This window comes from Neurospora tetrasperma (genome assembly GCF_000213175.1).
Source record: "Neurospora tetrasperma FGSC 2508 unplaced genomic scaffold NEUTE1scaffold_5, whole genome shotgun sequence".
Lineage (NCBI taxonomy): Eukaryota > Fungi > Ascomycota > Sordariomycetes > Sordariales > Sordariaceae > Neurospora > Neurospora tetrasperma.
This window is the reverse complement of record NW_009799103.1, coordinates 319,815-339,356: the sequence shown is the minus strand read 5'-3', so window position 1 is coordinate 339,356 and position 19,542 is coordinate 319,815. Positions and strand designations below refer to the sequence as shown.

General features: G+C 51.3%; 6 protein-coding genes across 6 annotated transcripts; 3 read left to right on the top strand and 3 right to left on the bottom strand.

Annotated features, from left to right (window-relative positions):
* Window positions 1-1,829: 1,829 nt before the first annotated feature.
* NEUTE1DRAFT_117643 (uncharacterized protein) lies at window positions 1,830-2,578 on the bottom strand (the record flags this gene model as incomplete). Its single annotated transcript, XM_009854611.1, has 1 exon — window positions 1,830-2,578. A coding segment is annotated over one exon (510 nt), but the record flags the coding sequence as incomplete, so codon positions are not given.
* A 5,262-nt stretch (window positions 2,579-7,840) lies between these two features.
* Window positions 7,841-8,882, top strand: NEUTE1DRAFT_147675 (uncharacterized protein; the record flags this gene model as incomplete). Its single annotated transcript, XM_009854610.1, has 2 exons — window positions 7,841-8,068; window positions 8,127-8,882. The coding sequence occupies 2 exons, from the start codon at window positions 7,841-7,843 to the stop codon at window positions 8,880-8,882; spliced, it is 984 nt and encodes a 327-aa protein (XP_009852912.1).
* Window positions 8,883-10,125: 1,243 nt separating this feature from the next.
* On the top strand, window positions 10,126-11,623 carry NEUTE1DRAFT_85086 (uncharacterized protein; the record flags this gene model as incomplete). Its single annotated transcript, XM_009854609.1, has 2 exons — window positions 10,126-10,730; window positions 10,798-11,623. The coding sequence occupies 2 exons, from the start codon at window positions 10,144-10,146 to the stop codon at window positions 11,537-11,539; spliced, it is 1,329 nt and encodes a 442-aa protein (XP_009852911.1).
* A 144-nt stretch (window positions 11,624-11,767) lies between these two features.
* On the bottom strand, window positions 11,768-13,315 carry NEUTE1DRAFT_123573 (uncharacterized protein; the record flags this gene model as incomplete). Its single annotated transcript, XM_009854608.1, has 2 exons — window positions 11,768-12,817; window positions 13,002-13,315. 2 exons carry the CDS (start codon window positions 13,313-13,315, stop codon window positions 12,007-12,009), a joined length of 1,125 nt encoding a protein of 374 aa, XP_009852910.1.
* Window positions 13,316-13,502: 187 nt separating this feature from the next.
* On the bottom strand, window positions 13,503-16,255 carry NEUTE1DRAFT_147672 (uncharacterized protein; the record flags this gene model as incomplete). The annotated part of the gene is made up of 4 exons (XM_009854607.1): window positions 13,503-13,841; window positions 13,933-15,410; window positions 15,472-15,935; window positions 16,014-16,255. The coding sequence occupies 4 exons, from the start codon at window positions 16,128-16,130 to the stop codon at window positions 13,774-13,776; spliced, it is 2,127 nt and encodes a 708-aa protein (XP_009852909.1).
* A 2,332-nt stretch (window positions 16,256-18,587) lies between these two features.
* Window positions 18,588-18,848, top strand: NEUTE1DRAFT_117640 (uncharacterized protein; the record flags this gene model as incomplete). Its single annotated transcript, XM_009854606.1, has 1 exon — window positions 18,588-18,848. A coding segment is annotated over one exon (171 nt), but the record flags the coding sequence as incomplete, so codon positions are not given.
* Between the last annotated feature and the right edge of the window lie 694 nt (window positions 18,849-19,542).

The following is a 19,542-nucleotide window of genomic DNA, read 5'->3' as shown; positions in this document are numbered from 1 at the left end:
CTACAAACCCTAGGTATGTCTGTATGTAGACAGAGAGGTAGGTAGGTAGGTATGTAGACTCGCTTCCGTTTTCTTTCGTGCTTTTATTACCACTTGGACGGCCTGACTTGCCATAGTTAGGTAGGTAGGTTCGGTTGGGCGAAGCAATGTTGTGCTGTGCTGTGCTGTGCAGTTGGTTCTGTGATGGACTGCGGTGGTGAACATGAACGGCACGTGGAAGACACGACACGACACAGCACGATACGGCACGGCACGGTAAGTTCCATCCATCATGATGTCAACCAGACCCAGATCCAGACCCAGCAGACATCCCGTCCTGTCCACTTTCACTTCCGTCTTGAAGCCCCCCTCTCTCATCGGGTAGTGCCCCTTTCCCCCCTCCACGTGGCCCACGTGGATGTGAATGTTGATGTGGACGAGCTACCTCCATCCACCTACAGCTTCAGGCGCATCATCTTTCTATTTCTCACCTTTCTTTCTTTTCTCCTTCTTATCTTTCTTTCTATCCTCCTTCTCATCTTTCTTTCTGTCCAGCCATGCATCCATGCCAAGCCACCAAAAAATTACAGTTTGTTTTTCCCAAAACAAGGGGTCCAGGCTCATTGTTGGTTCAAGTTGCCGGATGCAGGGTAGCAGGGTTGCCATCTCTAGGTCCGACGGCTAGAGTTGGTTAGTTCTTTGTTGCCGACGCAACAAACCTGTCAGGGTATTCAGGGAGGGGGGTGGTGGCGCAACGGAAGGGAAAGAAGGGTCCAACTCTTTGACTTGACTTACCTGGAGGTAAGTATCTTTGAAGAAGATGGGAGGTTTCAGACGGGGCCGATAGGAAGGAATCACGTCTTCGAGCAATAACGGAAAGGTCTGTGGACATGAGTACGACGTACGAGCGTAGTGAACATTCATGTGCAAATAAACAATGAGCAACTCCAAGCGACGAGGCAAATCAAGCCGCAAAACGGATGTAATAGTGCTGTGATCCCAAATTCAATTGCTCCAGGCATTGACTACCTCTCTCTACAAGAAGTGATACCATAGTACACTCCAACCGGACATGCCGCCGATATCAGTCCTACATCTCCAGTGAACGACCGTAAACCGCCCGTCCGTCAGTCAGACGCAAAACCCATCCGGCACCGGCTTGCAACGCTCAATATGTAAATGACAACAAAGCATCACCCCCAAAAAAAACTCCTGTAACCCATTCCAAAAGTATGCAATGTGCACCTTTAAACCCGTGGTATCATGTGAACAAACAAGTGAGAGAGAGAAAGAGAAGAGCGAGAGGGCATGAACTATTACCCGCACACCAAACAAAAGAAAAGGTCTGCATTACATCGTTGAACTCTCATTAAGGGAAACGACTGTGCCATGCACCCAAACAGGGTCGATGAGGGCGAGTAGGGTCCGATCGCCAGGACCGGAGTGTAATGGGTATCAAGTATCGTCCTTCGTAACCATATGCCCAAGGTATCCGTACATTCCAGGTCCGGGATAACGAGTTGAGGATCTGTATAAAGGTGCTTCGGTGTCGAATTAAGTAAGGCGAGCCTATGGAAGCCGAGGTCGGCGATGCAGTGTAACCGACAGTATCTTGGGCGATTTGTACCGAGGCTCGGTACCATTGGACATGGTGATATGGACCGATCCGGTGTCGCATAACATGTGTTGCACACAAGTATGCGCTGTGTGACATCAACTATGATGGCAGAGCCGAGGTGTGATCGCCAGGAAATACAAAAAGTACCGGGCTGTTTAGTGCTTGATCTCGCCCGTCTTCTTGGTGGTATGATGAGTATGAGCGACATGTGGGTGATGGACAGTATGATGTTGATAATGGTGATGGTGCTGCAGTTGCGGTTGATGATGGGTGTTGTGGTGTCGATGTTGATGGTGGGCATCGAACCTTACGACGGGGTCGCGCTGTCGGCCTCGAATCTCCTCTTCATCCTCGTTACTAGAGCTCAGTCGTCTGCGATCCTCCTCGTACCATGCGCTCAATGGCTTGCCGCCAAACATGAGATCATCGTCCTCGATAACGGTGGCTACCATCCATGCGTTGGTGTTGTCAAGCTCTATCTCGTCCACCGTTGGGTCCGGGACGTGCAGATTAGGAACAAGCATGTAGGACTGGCCGACCGGGCCCTGCGGTGAGCCCTGTGGTGAACACATGTTTTGTGATGTGTGTTGTCGGAAGCAGGTGGATCGTGGTGTTCGTTCAATGGTTGTGGTGGTTGTTGTTGCGATGCTAGCCTGTTCCCTGCTTGAGTGCTTGTTGTAATTTGAGGGTGTTGGTGTTGAGTTTGTGGATGAAGGTAAGGAAGAATCCGGCTTCGAGACCATATATGGCTGTTGTGGTTGTTGTTGTAGGTCAAGGTTGTTGGGTACGTATGGGTGGTGAAAGAGAAACCCAAGACGAAAAAGGGAGGAGACCAAGTTAATATATCAGACAACGGGTTGCCTGTTCAAGGTATGTGGGTCTCGGTTGTCGGCTTGCCGGGGAGGCGACACACGGACCGGACATCAATCTCTCTGAGTCAGGTTCTACACTACACTAGGTCTTGTCGCTTCGATTCGGTATTTTGGACCACCGTCAGGTGCAAATCGACAATCGCGATGTACCGAGGATTCCAGCAAAAAAATGTGTCGCGGGAAAAAAAAGACCGAAGCAAGGCGAGGACAAAGCGGGCGATCAGGCGAAATGGTCAGGCTGCTGGGCAAGAAAGATATAGAGAATAGCTGTTGGTTGCCTGCTGGATATGGGACGGGTCGGTGGCTGGCAAGCTGAGTGCGGAGCGATGTCGTAAGCGTTCAGTCAGGAGTGCCTGGTATAAGTCCGCGCGGGGTACCTGCTTGCTATGTCGAGAGCAGATGACAAGGAGAGCCCGGTTGGGTGTCGTCGCTTGTCAGTTTGATTGAATATTCGACTAGGCGATCGATTCTTGTTTTTTGGGTTGTTTCAGGATCGGACGGGGGAGTGTCGGTCGTGGGACAACAGATCGGATCGGGAGTTTTTGAGTGTTCTTGTCGCGTGGGCGAAATGGATGTTATATGTACCTATAGAATCAATGCGATATCGATACCGAGTGGTATTGGATTAAGCCGAGTGTGGACGGGAAGTGTGGAGGGAAAAGATTGGGGTCAACAATGGAGTACTTCTGTACTTTATATCCCCGTTCGGTTCCGTTCCTTTCCAGTCTTTAACGGGAGAAAAACAAAAAGAACAGGACGGAGCAGGCAAGAAGCTCGGCGAAGAACTGGAGGAAAAAAGGGTACCTTGCAGTTTTCGATGACGTTGTTGGGAGAAACCAAGCGCTGCCCGTGCGCTTGGCTCAGGTCTTCCTTGCTGCCCCGACAGCGGGATCCCTCCCAGATTCGGTACCTGATTGACCCCCGCCAGCGTGCGCCAGCGGTGTGTTCGGCGACGATTCGGTACCCCCCTGGGACCCGGTTTTAGTGGGCTTCTAGCGCCACCACGACACCCAAACGGAACCTTGTCGCAGTGGGGAGGGAGGGATATCCACCCTTCTTGCACGGCACCCCGGATTCGCAATCGCACCCGGACCCGGACCTCTTTTCTCGCGTGGAATCTTGTTCGCTCTTGTTCGCTCTCGTTCGCTCTCCAACCATCATCGGACAAAGATCCGACGGGAGCTTCCCTGTTCAGACCTGCCTGCCTTTCTGTTTTGCTTTTTTGTTAGGTAGTCTGCTGCGCCGTGTCCCAATCGCAAAAATTCAGGGTTCACCACGTCTTTGGATTTCTCGTCGATGGACGACAGACTTTTTGGTCTTGTGGCACTGACACTGATCGGCGTTTCTTGGCCTGTGGTCCCCTTTTTGCTGCCTTTGCCTCGCAGACAAAAGTCGTCTAGTGTAATCATGTAAAAGGAAACGATTGTGTCGCTCGTCTGACCGCAACTTGAGGAAAAAAAGGCGAATATATCTTGTGCGGTGGCACAGAGGGCTGAGTTGAGCTGACCACTGCTGACGGAGTATAGTAAGTAGGTACACTTGCGATTTGCAAAAGAACGAAGGACCAAAGAGCCGGATCACGGAGGCAAGTTATGTGTGTCTCACGATACTTGTGGTTATCATGTCTTGGTAATCTGCCTGTTGCCTCGATACATTGCAGTCCGTCTCTGAACGATTGAATAATAAAAAAAAACAAACAGGAAACTCAACAGAAACATGTGGTCAGGCAGTTGTTTGGATCGTCGCCATCTTGACCTTCCCCTTCTTGCTTGGTGTCGTTTCAGTTTCTCGGGAGCCGCACAGGCGAGTACATAACCGGTAGGGCTTGGCGGGGCCATCTGGTGACAACACCATGGGCACCACCATCATGATACATCACACCAAGTCTACCTACCTAATTGAGATATATGTTCAGTTTAATGGAGTCCGTGTTTCGACCCAACCGTCCTTCCGTTGTCGGCGGCGACTGTCAAAATGCAAGTTTGGGCATCACAACTCCCGGGCCGAGTGAGTGTCCGTCTGACGCTCCAAGCCAAGCCAAGCCGACTATGACACGATACGGTTGATATAGCCCAGCATAGTAAGGCTCGCATAAAGGCCAACGCATTTCGCCACTACCATAGACACCGAGGTTGATAAGGCTGAGATGTGTGCAAATCGCTTGACAGATTGGGGCTCTTCGCGCCGCAATATACCATAGGAAGTAGCGTGTAAGCTGACAAAACTCTCAAAAGAGGTAACGATGGACATGACGGAGCATGACCTTTGCATTCGCGCGTGTAACGTGAGAGACGGCCTGCGCCTTGTGGCCCTCCATCCCAGGCCTCCCTCCTGCAACTGATGATAAGAAGATCGATCACCCGCGACGATTCAATTACCATCAGCAGGACCGCCAATTGGAGAAAAGCGGCCCCGAGATTCCTTCAGGGTCCCGTCGGCTATCTCCCATCCCGGCCACTTCCTTGTCCGCTGATTAGTTATTGTGGTGATCGGTTGCCACCAACCTTTGTTTTTATGTCGACGAGATGCTGAAGGGTGGCTTCTGAGATTCTCATTTTTGACCGTTTCTGGATACACCAGCATTATATGGCAATCATGATAAACTCTGGATTTGATGAAAGGCAATATGTCGCCTCGAAGCAACTCGGCTTAATCCAAGCCAAGAACTGAAATATCGCATCTGCGACCCAAAGCAAAAGTCCAAGCCTCCCGTGCCAACATCAGAACTGAACAAAACGATCAGGCAGAAGTCCTACACAGAGGAAAGACATTCACATGGTCCGTCTCGTGCCCCAGACCTTGTCCACTTGACACCGGTAGTGTAGAGGTCAGAGAACCCTCCCTTCACAGAACACCCCCTTCCCAAAATGCCAGAATGCGGGGGATGACCCACCCCCACTTTTGCTCCTTGAATTTCCCCGGTGCCCCGTAACGTTCCATCTATCCGTTCCACCAGACGGATTGTCTTCACTTTTTATCAAATTTCCGTCACTCTCTCTTCAAACCAACATGCAATGTCTTTTCGCCTCTTTCAGGCATCTTCAATAGTATAATTCCAAATATCAATCCCACCACCGCCAAGTGCACGATCCAAACAATCCGGACGAGCGGTCTTTCTCAAAACTATGTAAATAAGTACGCGATGGGTTCGTTGTCCTGTGTGCAATCAATCTCCTCTTCCTCCACCATCACCGTGCCACTCTTATTTTTTCTTCCCCTCCCAGCTTTGATAGATCTCCCCGCCTTGGAAAACATCACAAACGAAACGCCCTTGACGACATTATCGCCCTTTTTTCAACACGGGGAGCTTACAGCCAAGACCACTCAGGGAAGCATGAGGAAGCTCTAGTGAACCATATCACCGTGATTCACGTCCTGATTTCCTCATTAGGGCATCATGCTTACATACCCAATTCATTATTCCCATCTTGACACAGAGGGAGAATCATCAAGGTTGTCGTCGCTGCCGTCGGTGCATGTCGCGAGTGCGGCGGCCGATGACCATCATGATGCCTTTCGTTCCGAATATGGACTTCCGGGAGCTTGTCCCGGGCTGGTCCCGGACGGAGATCCTGGTGACGTCATGAGATCCCCACCCTAACCCTGTTGTGGAATAGGCTCGGCCGAGTTCGGCTCAAAGAAACGAAGAAGTCACTCGAATGACTTCGAGATGGTTCTTGGTTTGTTGATGGTAAAAGTCCAGTGGAAATGACTCACCATATTCATGGTGAGTCTCTAGCCTTTGGTCCTTCGACAGTGTCGAAATTAGGTATTGCATGGCCCGGCAAATGCGAACAAGTCAGAGGGTTTTAAAGTTTTCCTTATAGGGTTAACATGAAGGGTTACAGAAATGGCTACAAACACACAACATCTCACCAATGAATTCTTTCCTATTTTCTAACCCCTTTCAACTTCCCTTTTATACTCAAAGGGACGAGAAGTTAACCCAGAAGCAAAAGGAAGAAGTCCAAATAAACTTCTCGCAGGCAACTAATCAGGCTAATGCCACTAGTGAAGGTAAAGGACACACGGGTGGTTCCTTCACTAGTGGTATTATATCTTTACAAGTAGTATTAGCCTGATTAGTTGCCTGCGAGAAGTTTACTTAAACTTCTTCATTTTGCTTCTAGGTTAACTTCTCGTCCCTTTGAGTGTAAAAGGGAAGTTGAAAGGGGTCAGAAAATAGGAACGAATCGGCCCATCAGCAGCAGCGAGTGTAAACAAAAAAAAACACTAACTGACACGCGCGCGCAGAAATCGAAATACTGAAAAGAACTCTGCATCGACCTCTGCACCAGTTCAGTGAGGGATAATACGAAAATTGTGCTGTGGCAGTGCATCATTGACCAGGGACAAGAATCATCAGTAGAAGGCAGTAAATTTGACCAATACCACCTCTTGAAATAAGTGCGCTTGGGAGCGCTCGGTGTGCCTAGGACAAGACTGGAGTGATTAAAGAAACTGGAAATTCTCATTGTTAAGAGGCGCTGTTGTGGAAGCATATAGGTGGGTAGGTAGAGGGCGGGTATGTCGGACCTGGAACATAAAGGGCCATTGCAATTGTGCTGGTCACAAAGGGTGATGGTGGTAGTGGTGGTGGTGGTGGAGGGAAAAAAAAGTGAAAAGAAAAGTTGAGTGTAGTATAGTGTATGTACCTCCAGACAGCGTTGAAGCCATCACCAGTTCTTGGCATTCCTTGGCACACATGTAGATATGATCCACACATGGTTATTCTGTACCTCCTTCTTTGTCTAATTCTCTATCTCTTTATCTTTAATCAGATTGATACATCCACTAGCACTTCGTCCTTCATCCGTAGTTACCTCTTTCCAATGACTTGACAGATACCAATGTTATGAGTGTTTCAATGTGTCTCCAAGGTGCGCAGCATCATCAGGCTGTCAAAGCTGAATCTGCACAACTGCAAGCCACCCGTGTGTGGGGCAAATCACGTTTAGCAGCCTATGGTGAGGAGACATGTCACTGCCCGTGCAGGTTAGTGTAGATCCACTGCAAGGACATTGATCTCGAACACCTAACAGAAGGTATGTAATGTCTTTTAGGTTCAAATGCGGCGTGAATGATGTGCAATGAGCGAGGGAACAAGTGGATTTTGATGAATGAGGCTGAAAGACGCCATCCTCCCTTTGGTCCACCTGCATATGTAGCTAGGTAGATAAACATCTCCTTGTGATTGGACTGTAGTCGGGCTCTTGGGAAGACTCAACTTTCACAGCACTCCACCTCACATCTGAGTCCTATTTAGCGGGAACCCCCACGCTGGTTGAGGGAGTAAACAAGTGTTTAACTCACAGCTCAACACTTGTTGTACACCTGTCGCCTTCTCGAAGCACCAAAAGAAGTCTCAACCATGAAGTGGCTCAGCAAGGCAGGCACTTCTGTCTTGATTGCGGCCAGGTTCTGGGTCACGCTCCCATATCAGCATATGTTTATATATTGTACTCTTCGGCCGGCCCAAGAGATCCAGGCTGTTGCAAACCTGGATATAGAAGTACCGGCAAATCGAACGACACTACTGAAGGCCGTCAAGACTTGGCGGGCAGGGAAATGGGACGAACTGACTCGTATAATAGTCGGGGTAAGATTTGGCAACACCACTCAGCCATGAAGTTATCGTGTTAATAACGGATATGTAGGCATTTGCCTTGACAGCCATTGTCACTGCATCCCTCTCTTGGGCAAGCATCCAGACTTCACACTGGACCGGCCCAGCTTTGTGGTACGCGTCGCTGGCGCTGTGCATCCTGGGATTCGGTGTCGCGTCGCAACAGCAACTATTACTCCTGTTGCTCGACGAGGAAAAGGCTTTGGACGTGGATAATCCCGTCGACGCAGACTCGGCAAAGAAGGTCATACTACGACATCTGAATCAGATCCTGGCGCTAAAGAGGTTGACCCAGCAGCATCTTCCTAGTAGTACAGATGTTGAAGCACAAGCTGGCGCATCAACACAGGGGAGTCAACCAAGCAGCAGCAGCAGCAAAGCAGGTGCCGTAGTACCCGTGGTGGTCGGAACGGCGACAGCTGCTGGGCAATCCTCGCCGCCGCCGCCGCCGCCGCAATGGGTGTTGAGCGCACGAAGAATGTTTTTCTGGCAATGCTCCATCATGGTCATGTCGTGGTCAACCGGCCTTTACCTGATCGGGCTGTCGATTGTCGTGTGCACACCGATTTTGGAGAGGAGGCCGTGGGATTCCGAGTCGTATGTGGCGGTTCCGTACATAATCTCCCTGGGGCTGGCGGCGTTTATGGTGACCTTCATTTCGTACGAGGCATATGACTATGTCCCTGTGCCGGAGGACGCCGACCGAACTTTTCTGCAACAAGTGAGGCGGCGAGTTAAAGATCTTGCAGAGGGGAGAGATCCTTTTCAGCCCAGGGAAAATCGCTAGTAACGAAGCTGGAAACTGGTTGGATACGATGACCGAGTAATGGTCAGGGAACTGTCAAATAAGAAGATAAGAGAAAGTTGGAAACCAGCAGCAGAAATGGAAGATGTGGGTCGGTTGTGCTTGAAGTCGGTAGAAGTAGAAGACAGTGTCTCCACTCTGCTCTCGCTTGCTGCTTGATAAGTGGGGCGGTCCAGGCGGGAAGGGACCTCGCTCGGAACGGGGACTGGGTCACCCTACCATTTGACCCACCAGCTGTCTGGGCGGGGAAGAGCACTGAAGCTCTCGCATCGTCGTCCTCTTGTTTCCACCAGACAACTTTCACTGCAAAAAGAGGAAAGAAAGGATGAATCACCGCCATATCAACACCGGATTGTCCACGGCAAAAATCGCGACGTGGTCAGAATGACAGCATCTCATTTCTCCCTGTCCCGAACTTGCGAACCGACGAAATCCTAGGCGCCAACCCGATACTCGTCAGGAGCTGATATGAACAGACATTGATGTTGCGAATCAACTCCCTTGGGCAGATCCCGGATACTTTATGGGCTGAAAGGTTTCCTGGATGCGGCTTTGGCGGCAACAGGCAGCGAAGCAAAACTGATGGAATAGGTTGCCGAACTTCTCTACCGCCAACCACAGTAAGCAAGACGACAGCGGCACAAGATTGGCAAAGATACTTATCTGACCGGCGCAAACTTCCCGAGAATCTAGCCGTCCTGCCGTCCTAGACGGACCCTGGGACCGTTTCCAGCTTTGCGGTGGATGCCGTCGGGTGGCACAGCACGCCTGGTTGCACAAGATGGCTTACGGGACAAAGGTACGTACCTCCGCTTCCTTTCCCGCTCTCAACAGCCGATAGGTTATCAACAAACAAGGGATGCTCATCACCCAGCCAGGCTCCCGGGTCGCGACCATTTCAGAAGACTAACTGGACCTCACAGCTACCGTTGCCTTATCCGATCTGCCTTGGACGAGGCACATGTTGGCTGTTGTCCATGTTGACGGCCCATTATCCCAATTTAGATATTTGTCAATTCTCAACTGGAAGAAGATGCCTTCAACCTGCCACCAGCGATTAGAGATTCCACGGAGCCATGGTCGATATAAGAGTGTATGAACATCCCCCCACCAATGCTGTGTTCCCTTCCCTCTCCAGACTTTATCTCGTCGTACATAAACACAAAGACTCTGCCTTTTTCTGTCCATTCGCCGCAACACCACAAACCATATTGACAGGTCTTGCTCTCCAACAACCACCAACATGACCACAGACGCTGTTCAAGAGGGTACCGGCCCGGAACCAATGTCCGTGTCTCCAACTCCAGACGACATCATTGCAGCATTTCTCGCAAGGCAAGACGACATAGTCATGTACGGGCAGTCTCAGGAAGACTACTCCGTGCCCGAGCAGAGTTTCTCAAGTCTCTCTATGGATAAAAGTCCCCATGGCCAGCAGGAGCACCTCTTCACCCCCAGCAACACATTCACCGATGCCCTACTGAGCCCGCCTTCGATGTCTTTAGTAGGTTTCCAACGAGACTTCCAGCTCCCATCTCCTCCGCAATCCCGTTCCGCGAGTCCATCAGGGAGTGATGAGACTGCGCCTCGTCATCGTCGCACATCCTCCTACCCAAGAAAGACAGGTAGAAACGGTGGGGCTCATGTGAGGAGGCATACCACATTGAGTACGAGTTCAAAGGGGCACATGGCGCATATTCCCATGGTCCCACGCAAAGCGGAGGATTGGGAGCCTTGGAAAAACGTCATCCACCAATTGTACATTGTGCAAAACCACATCCTCAAGGACATCATTGTCATCATGGAAAATACCTACCATTTCAAAGCAACGTAAGTGGTCCTTGTTCCTGGGATTGACTGTTCAAGGAAGCAAGACTGACAACGACGCGCTACATAGACCAAAGATGTACAAAAACCAGTTTGCCAGATGGAACTTCTTCAAGTATGCCATCAAGCGAAGATCACGCTCGGGAACGGACACGTGCTCTGGCTCGGATGCTTCTGAAAGCACAGAGCAACCTTGGATGATCGATCAAAACCACAAGCCTGAAGACATGCAAGCCGACACTCCTATCTTTCGCAACGATTGTGATGGTCCCCTTGACGCATACCCGTCTCACTACCTTGATGATAGTCCCTCTGAGCCACCTTATTGCTTTCCGTCTTCACAGGAGGAGCTGGTCCCGTTCTGTCTTGATTCACAGATCTCCTCGTTCGCCCAACACATCATCATGAACGACCCTGATAGCAAAGACTTGGCAACGAGATGGAACAGGGGTGACTTTGGTCCTGACTTTGCTCAGCGCTTACATAGCCTATACAACAAGGTCACAGCCATGTCAGACTCGAGTCAATCCTCGGAAAAGGTTTCGAAAGCAATCCAACGTGTCTACTGTGGATGGATGAGCGACTACTACGAGTCTACACAACAGTGGTCGGAAGTGTTCGAGTGGAAGAAGAAGGGATTGTCCATGACTTCGAACCAGCAGTATGTGGCCTGCTCGATGCGTCTGGAGGAGATGATGCGCGATCATGGGTCACCGGAAGAGGCAGAAGATTTGAGAAGGGCAAGGATGGATATCGGGTGGTTGATGAGCGGCGTGTTGCCGAGTTTGTTTGAGTGTCTTTCTGCGAGATGAAGGAGGTTGTGAGGTCTATGATTTGCGTGAATAGACAATATCGTCGCAACTTGTGAAGAATCGATTTCCCACAGGTTTTCATCCAGTTCGCATTGCAGTAGAATCTACAGTGCATATCTCAGATCATGGAAGTGACCAAGTCCCAGATCAGTGTGCTGTGACCTACCCCATCCCTATCACCCAGCTCTGTACACTGGCAGCGGTTTTGGTGATCTTTTTTTTTTTTTTCTTTCTTCCCCTTCCTTTTCTCTCTTGCCCTTTGTTCTTCCCTTTTCTTTTCTTCCACATTGTCTTTCCACTTGATCAAACTCAACCGCGCCACCGTCTTACTTCAGCGACATCACTCCTCCTCTTAATATCCCCAACCCATGCTATCAATTCGCTCTATGTCACCCACCACGTCAAGTACAACCTTCCCGCGCCCGTTGCGAAAAAAAAACCCGCGCGGGCTTCTAGACTACCTTATTCTAGGTATCATAACCGGACAATGTCAGCTTGATATCCAACGCTCCAAACCCTAGGTACGGTCTATCTCTCCCCATCCCCGTAGAGGTATTTTCACCACATGCACAATTCTCAGCCACTTCCACCCCGTCCTCCTCCACCATCAGCGTACTCTTCCCCTCCCCGACATCCTCCGGTACATCCTCGATCTCCTCCTCCTCCTCCTCCCTACCATCGCAATCCTCCCACCTCCTCCCCGTCAACCACTCCCAGATCCTCTTGGCCTCCTCATGACCTTGACCCTCCATCATCTCCACCCTCCTCCTCGCCGCCTGTATCACCGTCATGCCTCTATACAACGCCGACCCCACCACATCCGCCCCTGCCTCAACCAACACCTGCACCGTCTCCAACCTCCGCCACCAAATCGCACAATGCAGCGGCGTGCCTTTTTTCTTAGGGTCAAGATAATTCAAGTACCACTGAACGCCCCCCTTCTTCTTTTCCTTGTCTCCCCCTTTTATTTTTTGTGCAGCAGCTGCATCAATGAGCAATCGAACCCGCTCCGCGCAGGCCTGGTCTTTGTTAGGAACATTCCTCCACCTGCAACTAGCCTCGATGGCGCTATGGAGCATGTTGGGCTCTAGGTCCGCGCCGTGAGCCAAAAGGGTGCGAATGGCGTCGGCGCCTGCTTGGCCTTCGGCGACGATGGCGGTGGTGAGTGCCGAGGGAGCGCGGCGAGTTCGGCCTCTCATGGGGATGGAGAGGAGGTTGGGGTCTGCGTCGCCGTGGGTGAGAAGGAGGTTCATGAGAGGTGGATTCTTGATGGACATTCTGGTTGGTGTGGGGAGTGTTCCGTGAATTGTTAGCCTCTTCTTATTTTTTCTTTGAGTGAAAGTGATAGGGTAAGTAGGTACGTAGGTAGGTAGGTACCTGGAAACGAGAGACAATGTGGTATATGACGATGGGACAGGAGGTTGAGTTACAATGGGCAAAGGCAAGGAAAGTAAACACATACCTAAGCGCCGTCCCCTCCTCAAACTCGGTCGTATTAACATCCCACCCATTGTTGATAAAAACTTCGAATGTAGCTGGGTCGCCGCGGATGATAGCTCCTTGAAAAGTCCTCCGATTGACCCTGGCTCCCCCAGAGAGCAAGAGGTCTGCTACGGCGAGATGCTCTCCCTGCACAGCTTCTGTGAGACCGTCTTGTAGCTGGGCTGTTGATACTTGTGGAGTCTCGTGATTGAGGATCCTGGTGACGGTTTCGAGATTGCCGGTTCGGCAGGCGGGGAGAAAGTCGGGATGGTACAAGTGCGCGGTGATGGTCATAATTGCGGTTGAAATAATGGTGTTGAACAGTGGAGGATGGAGGACGTGATTGTGGGAAGTGCTCTAGAGATTGTTTGGTGATGTTATACCGCACAAGTGATCGAAGCCCAGATATGAGTGACACCGAACGGGCATAAGCTTGAGACCTCTCAGCTCGTTGCGATGTTGGAGATGAAGGGCAGGTGAGCGGGGAATGAACAAATACGGGAAGATCTTCATGAACCACTTAACATACAGGGACACTGTGTAGATATGTTCTGTTTTACGGATCGACCTGCGTGCCGTCCAGTCGTTCTCGTGCTTTGTGGGGGCCAAAATCACCAACGCCAAGGGCCGTCATGGTTCCCCGTGACTTCCAACCATCTTACGACCGTCGTCGGTGAAACCAGAAGAACAGAGTTTGAGGTCCGGTCTCTTTCCTGGTGTCAACCACAAACGTCCCGAGCTCCTAGCACTCATCATTTTGGTGAAAAGGAATACACCAAGCAGCCAGCTTGTCGGTAGCCACCCACACCCCCGTTGTTGCCTATATCGATCAAACGTCAGCAAACGACTTGCTCATGAAGGGCGCTGGACCTCAACCACCAAATGGAGTGGCTGGAAAAGAGAAGACTTACAATTCTTCCAATCGTTGTAAAGTAACTCATAACACCCATCCTTCCCGTCCACACCCCCCGCGCCCAACGGCCTCCTCGGCTCCTGCTCTGCCACACCACCCGCCAACACACACCCATCCTTCCACTCGACGCGCATCTTCAACTTCATCCCCGTCCGTCCCCACATGTGCACATCCTCCCACGCTTTACTATCCTTGCTCATCTTCTCCGGCAACTTTAATTCGCTTCCGCACGCCACCTTGGCAGCCTGCTTGACTGACCCCTCGTGCACGTCAAAGTGCTTCGGCCACTGTGACTCGAGGTAGCATTGCTGCTCCTGGAGGGCCAGGGGCGTACCGCCGCTGTCGGAAGAAGAACCAGGAGGGATAATGTGGTACGAGTAAGTGCCACAGGTAACGTCCAGAGAACCGGAGAGGGCCATTACGTTTTGTTCGCCGCCTGTATGACCGCAGGTAGAGTCGGCGATGGCGCGGTAGGCTTCAGTGCAGCTCATGGGACAGTCGGACTGTGCGGAGGAACGGGAAGGTCGCCATTGCAGGGAGACGCGGTAGTCTTTGTAAGTGTCTGGGGTTGTGGGTGGTGATCGTTTGTTGGAGATGGAGTAGGAGGGCTTGACTTGTTTCAGCACGGGGATCTTGTTTCCCTTTGCATCGACAATCCAAGAGCGGGAAGAGGCAGGCTGGCGGTCGACTTCGGAACAGAAGTGGCTGACGACATTGTACTCGGAGCCGTCGAAGATGTTCCAGGGCAGGATGCCTGGCTGGTCCATCTGGCATTCGGGATGGGCGGTGGCGGTTGGGACCACAGGTCCTCCTCCTGCGGGTCCTGGCCAGGCAATGGTGGTGACGGTCTGAATCGAGGTCGTTTGAGTGGCGCAGCTTCCACAACTGGTTTTGCAAGCAAAGAACTGGGCACCAACTTCGGTGCAGGTTGCTTGACAAGCCGTTGCGGTGCCGGTGCACGATGTGGCTGTTGTAGTAGGGATCTGCTTGGTATTATCTAGGATGTCCTTGGGAATAATGTTCCTTCCGCTCAGGGGAACGTTATCGATGATATTGTGGACGCCCAAGGCAAAGACGAGGACAATGATGTCGTCGAAGACTCCCGGTGGCATCTCCAGTAACGGGGCATAGTCCTTTGCAATGTCAATTGCACGCTGGGCGGCAGCGGTCAGAGGGGCTCGCAGTTTAGAGAGGAGGTCGGGGGTGGCGACTCGGATGAGAGTCAGATCGTGCAGAGGTCCACCGGGAGTGGCCATCTCGACGGCTCCCCGAACACCACACACTACGGCGCCATATTTGGTGTCTCGCTTTGATCCCTGCTCTGCGTCAAAGTCGCTGCCTTCTTTGCAGTCTGTTGTTCGGCGCATGATCTCGGACAGGCGGCTAGCCAGGGATGCGTCTAGGGTGATGACCGTGTCTCCAGCAACCGCGTCTTTCTCATTGCCTGTAACGGCGGTGGCGCTGGGGGTGACAAGCCTGAAGGATGGAGTTAGCATGTGGGAGACTATGAAGGTAGTTGAGTACGAGGCCAACATACCCGGTAACTGTAGTCGGATCTGGAGCCATGGTCACCGTCACCACAGCGGTTCCAGCCGCAGATACGGTCAGTGGCACACCATTAGTGATGGCGGTAACCTGAGTAGCTTGGGCGGCAGGAAGAAACTGGGATAAGGGGACTTCGTGCTGCTGACTTAACCTTTCTTGGGCGATGAAAACGGAAGCAATTCCTACGAACAAGCCACCAAGAAGTAAGACAAAGCGCGAAACGATGCGTGAGAAGTCTCGGCGACTGACGCTGCTGTCGACTTCCAAGTCGGCCTCGCGGAGGATTCCCCGTACATATTGGAAGCAAAGGTTGTCGACAGTTGGACAGTCCTTCAGAGCGTCGTTGATCTTTTTCTTGACATCTGGGGAGACGGCAACCAGAAATCCACGTTCATGGTCATTATCCTTGGCGGAAAGCCAGACTGTGTTTGAGGGCAGGGTTGAGGGAGGGTTCCACTGTGTGATGAGTGTCAGTGGTAGTTCCGAATGTCTGTGTGAAAAGAGGACTCGGAGGATCCGGGTCTGGTGGCTTACAAGGGGTGTGTACTGGTCAAGAGCTCCAAGGTCGAGCACTTGGTTTGCTGTTGCCAGTGTCAAAAGGGAAAGAAGGCCCAACCCACGCTCGAAGGCGTCTCTAGCAAGCCACCGCATATTGAGGCCGGGAACTGGGGTGGACGAGACAATGGAACAATGTGTTCAGCTGAAAGTTGAGTGTGAAGATGGTGTGGTTTGGCTGTTTGAGCTGCTTTCAGACTTGATTGAAGATGGACACAGCCATCTTATATATGTTCAGACTGTCGTCTGATGACATACTTGATGATGTCTCTCCTCACTGTGCTTCTCACAAGCTCAATGAAGCTGAGATGAAGCTGAGCTGGGTGGCATTGGTGGCATGCCCCTTCACACCTTGCCGACGACACGCCTACATCATCATGAGATGTCAGGCGAAGTGTCATGTTGAACAGTTGGCGCCTGGTACAGTGTGTGTGTGTGGATGTTGTTGTTTCCTTTGGGAATGTCAGCGTGGCTGATCTTCGCTAAAAGGTCTCGATGGGATCAGATGCAAGAAGACCTACATACCGCTCGTGCCTTGGCATTTCTCTTCTTCTGAATGGAGTCGTGACAGTCGCGGATTGGAATCCAACGGCATTGCATGGAACACAAGTTGAGGGGCTTAAAACCTGAGGATTGCTGTGGATCTCGATGTCACCGCCCCCGAAAAGTTACACGGAAGGATCGAATGCAGGTGGATGTTGGTTTAGGTCACATTGACTCATGATGGTTGCCGAATCTAGCAGGAGCCGTCGGCCCGGCCCTTGGCTCTTGTTTGGTGTCCGCGGCCCCCACAAGCCACAAGTTAAAGGCACAGCAACAGCAGTATGCAGGTCCATTCGTGAGGAACAAGGAAGGATAAGGTAAAGAGACGAAACTTACTTCTACTCTCAGTCTCCTCACCGTTCGGCTGTTGGTTCTTCAACTCAACACCCCGCCAACTCGAGGTAGCATTCATTCCCACCACAACAACCCGACTGTAGGAAATTGACTTCACTGAGTGCGTGTCCGTAGCTGGGGGCCTCTTTTCACACCACAACCTTTACCTGACCATTAACTTTTCTCCCTTCTCTAACTCGACATTGAGCATACTTGCGCCTCACCAACACTTTGATCATGGCTGCGGAAAGCGACTTCATCACCGCTTGCGAAACCGGCAACGTCGAAGCGGTTACCAAAATCCTCGAAAACGAAGTCGTATCGGACGACCAACTGCAGAAAGGCCTGTCCAAGGCTGCATGGGGTAGTCACCCTGCTGTGGCCGACATCTTGCTTTCCAAAGGCGCAAATGTTGACAGGTCAAGCTTTGTGGGAAGCGCCAGCCGCGGCTATTCGACCATGTTCGAACTTTTTGTCAAGTACGGCTTTGACATCAACACGACCGAATTTGAAGATGGTACAGCACTTCGGTAGGATCATCTCAACTTTTCAGCATCGTTACATACATGAACCCTCTACATCAAGGATGCTAACTCATCTTTGGGACCAGAATGTCCGTTGGCAATGAGAACCTTACGCGCTGGCTCCTCGCCCATGGTGCAGACCCCAACGTTTCTCATGATCGGGCCCCCTCACCCCTCATCTCAGCTGCGGTCACAGAGAAGGGTTACGGTGCCATGCGTCTCCTTCTGGAGCACGGCGCAGCGTTAGAGCCCAACATCCTTCATTATGCCGTCGGATCCAGAACTAGGTTGTCAGATCGCCGAGAAAGGGTCGAACTGCTGGTGCGAGCCGGGGCCAACATCAACCATATCGATCCCAAACGGAAAGGAACGCCGCTGCACTGCGCCGTATGGCACAACAGAGGTGACGTGGTCGAAGCGCTTATTGAGCTGGGAGCTGACCCCAATGTAGTGTTCCAAGGCCGTACAGCGGCAGAGTTGGCTAAGGAACGGGGCCAGAAGCTCGAACATTACTTTAAAATTTACGACTTTCTGAAGGAAAAGACAAAGGTCACTCCAGAGGAGTAAGTTTTAGGAACCCAAAGGATACCTCTAGCTTCAGACTTTTGATTCCCATGTTTCTCGAATATTATATATAAAAGACCCAGCCGTTCTCCTGTTCTTCTTTCCAAATAGGCCTCAACCTTCACTCTCATCACTGTTAACGCATCTCAACCTCGAACAATTTCCTTCCATATCAACCACCCTTCTTATCCATTCTATTCACCTTACTTTCCCTACCGTCAGCCCACGATATGAAGCCATCCTTGGTCCCTCTTACGGCGCGGGCCAGCTTTGCGCTTCTCGTGGTTCTCATCGGCCTTAGTGCGCTTCTGTCTTTATCAGGTAGGTCGAACTTCCGAATCGATGACCATTACAAGGGCCTAAATCATTACCTAGAGATTGTATTAACTGAGTCACAGCGAACCATGCCGGCGTTCAGACACACTTGCCATCCAGACGGTCTCCCAAGTTCACCATTCATCCACACCATCCCGTGAAGAAGCGAGATGGATGCCGGAACTCAAGCCAAGGCCACAAAGCTTGCGGCGCTTGCAGACCCCCTGTGGTGTTCACCACTGCGAACTCCATTTCCGCCCGAAACTCCTATTACACTCAAGCTCAAGCATCTCATAACAACAATGCTTCCCTGCTAGAAGCGCGCATAATTACCGAACCGACCCCCGGCAATGAAGATGAATTCATGGTCAACGAAATAGCTCAAGCCACTCAAATGGTCTGGCAGGTTCCCACGGGTACCGACGTCAACACGGCCCTGTTCACTCCTTTTGACGGAAAGGAAGCCATCAGCGTCGGCACCAGCCACCTCTGCGGCTGCACCTCCATGGTGATCATCAGCCAACGCGGCGTCTACACGACGCATTACTGGGAGACCATCTCGTTCGATACGGCGGATGACTGGCGCATTAGACCCTCTGAAACAGACGATCAAGTGTTTGAGCGGACCGTGATCACGCCGCTCCAGAAGGGTGCCAGTCGTCGCACCATCGTCTCACAGGAGAAGCTGGACCCGCGCAAAATTGGGAACGAGGAGGGCGATAACATCAGAGCCTTCTTGGTGAGGCCTGATGCGCCGGCTGATGATACCAAGATGGGGGATTATGAGCGGAGGTGGGACAGAATCAAGCGGACGGTGGGATCCATTGTTAGCTTGTTGAATCCGTATACGGAGGTGGGCAAGGCGAGGTGGCAGGAGGTGATATATCATCCTTTGGAGAATGAGGATCAAGATCTGAATGAGAAAGCGAACGGGCGAGTTTTGATCAAATATGACCCGGACCATGAAGGGAAGAAGAAGGTTATCCTGTGGGTGGAAAGGAGAAAGATCTATGAGCATGAATGGAACTAGGGTAGGCAGGTCTTTCTCATACCTACACCCCAGGGATCCCTTCTCAAGCCGAGGAAACATTCGATGCATTTCGGGGACATATCCCAGGAACAAGCTTTCATTACATCATATAGGTTGGACACGATGCCTCTTTTAAGACAAGAAATACATTGTTGGATGAAATTAGGAACAAAAATTTACATATTCTGTATGCGTAAAA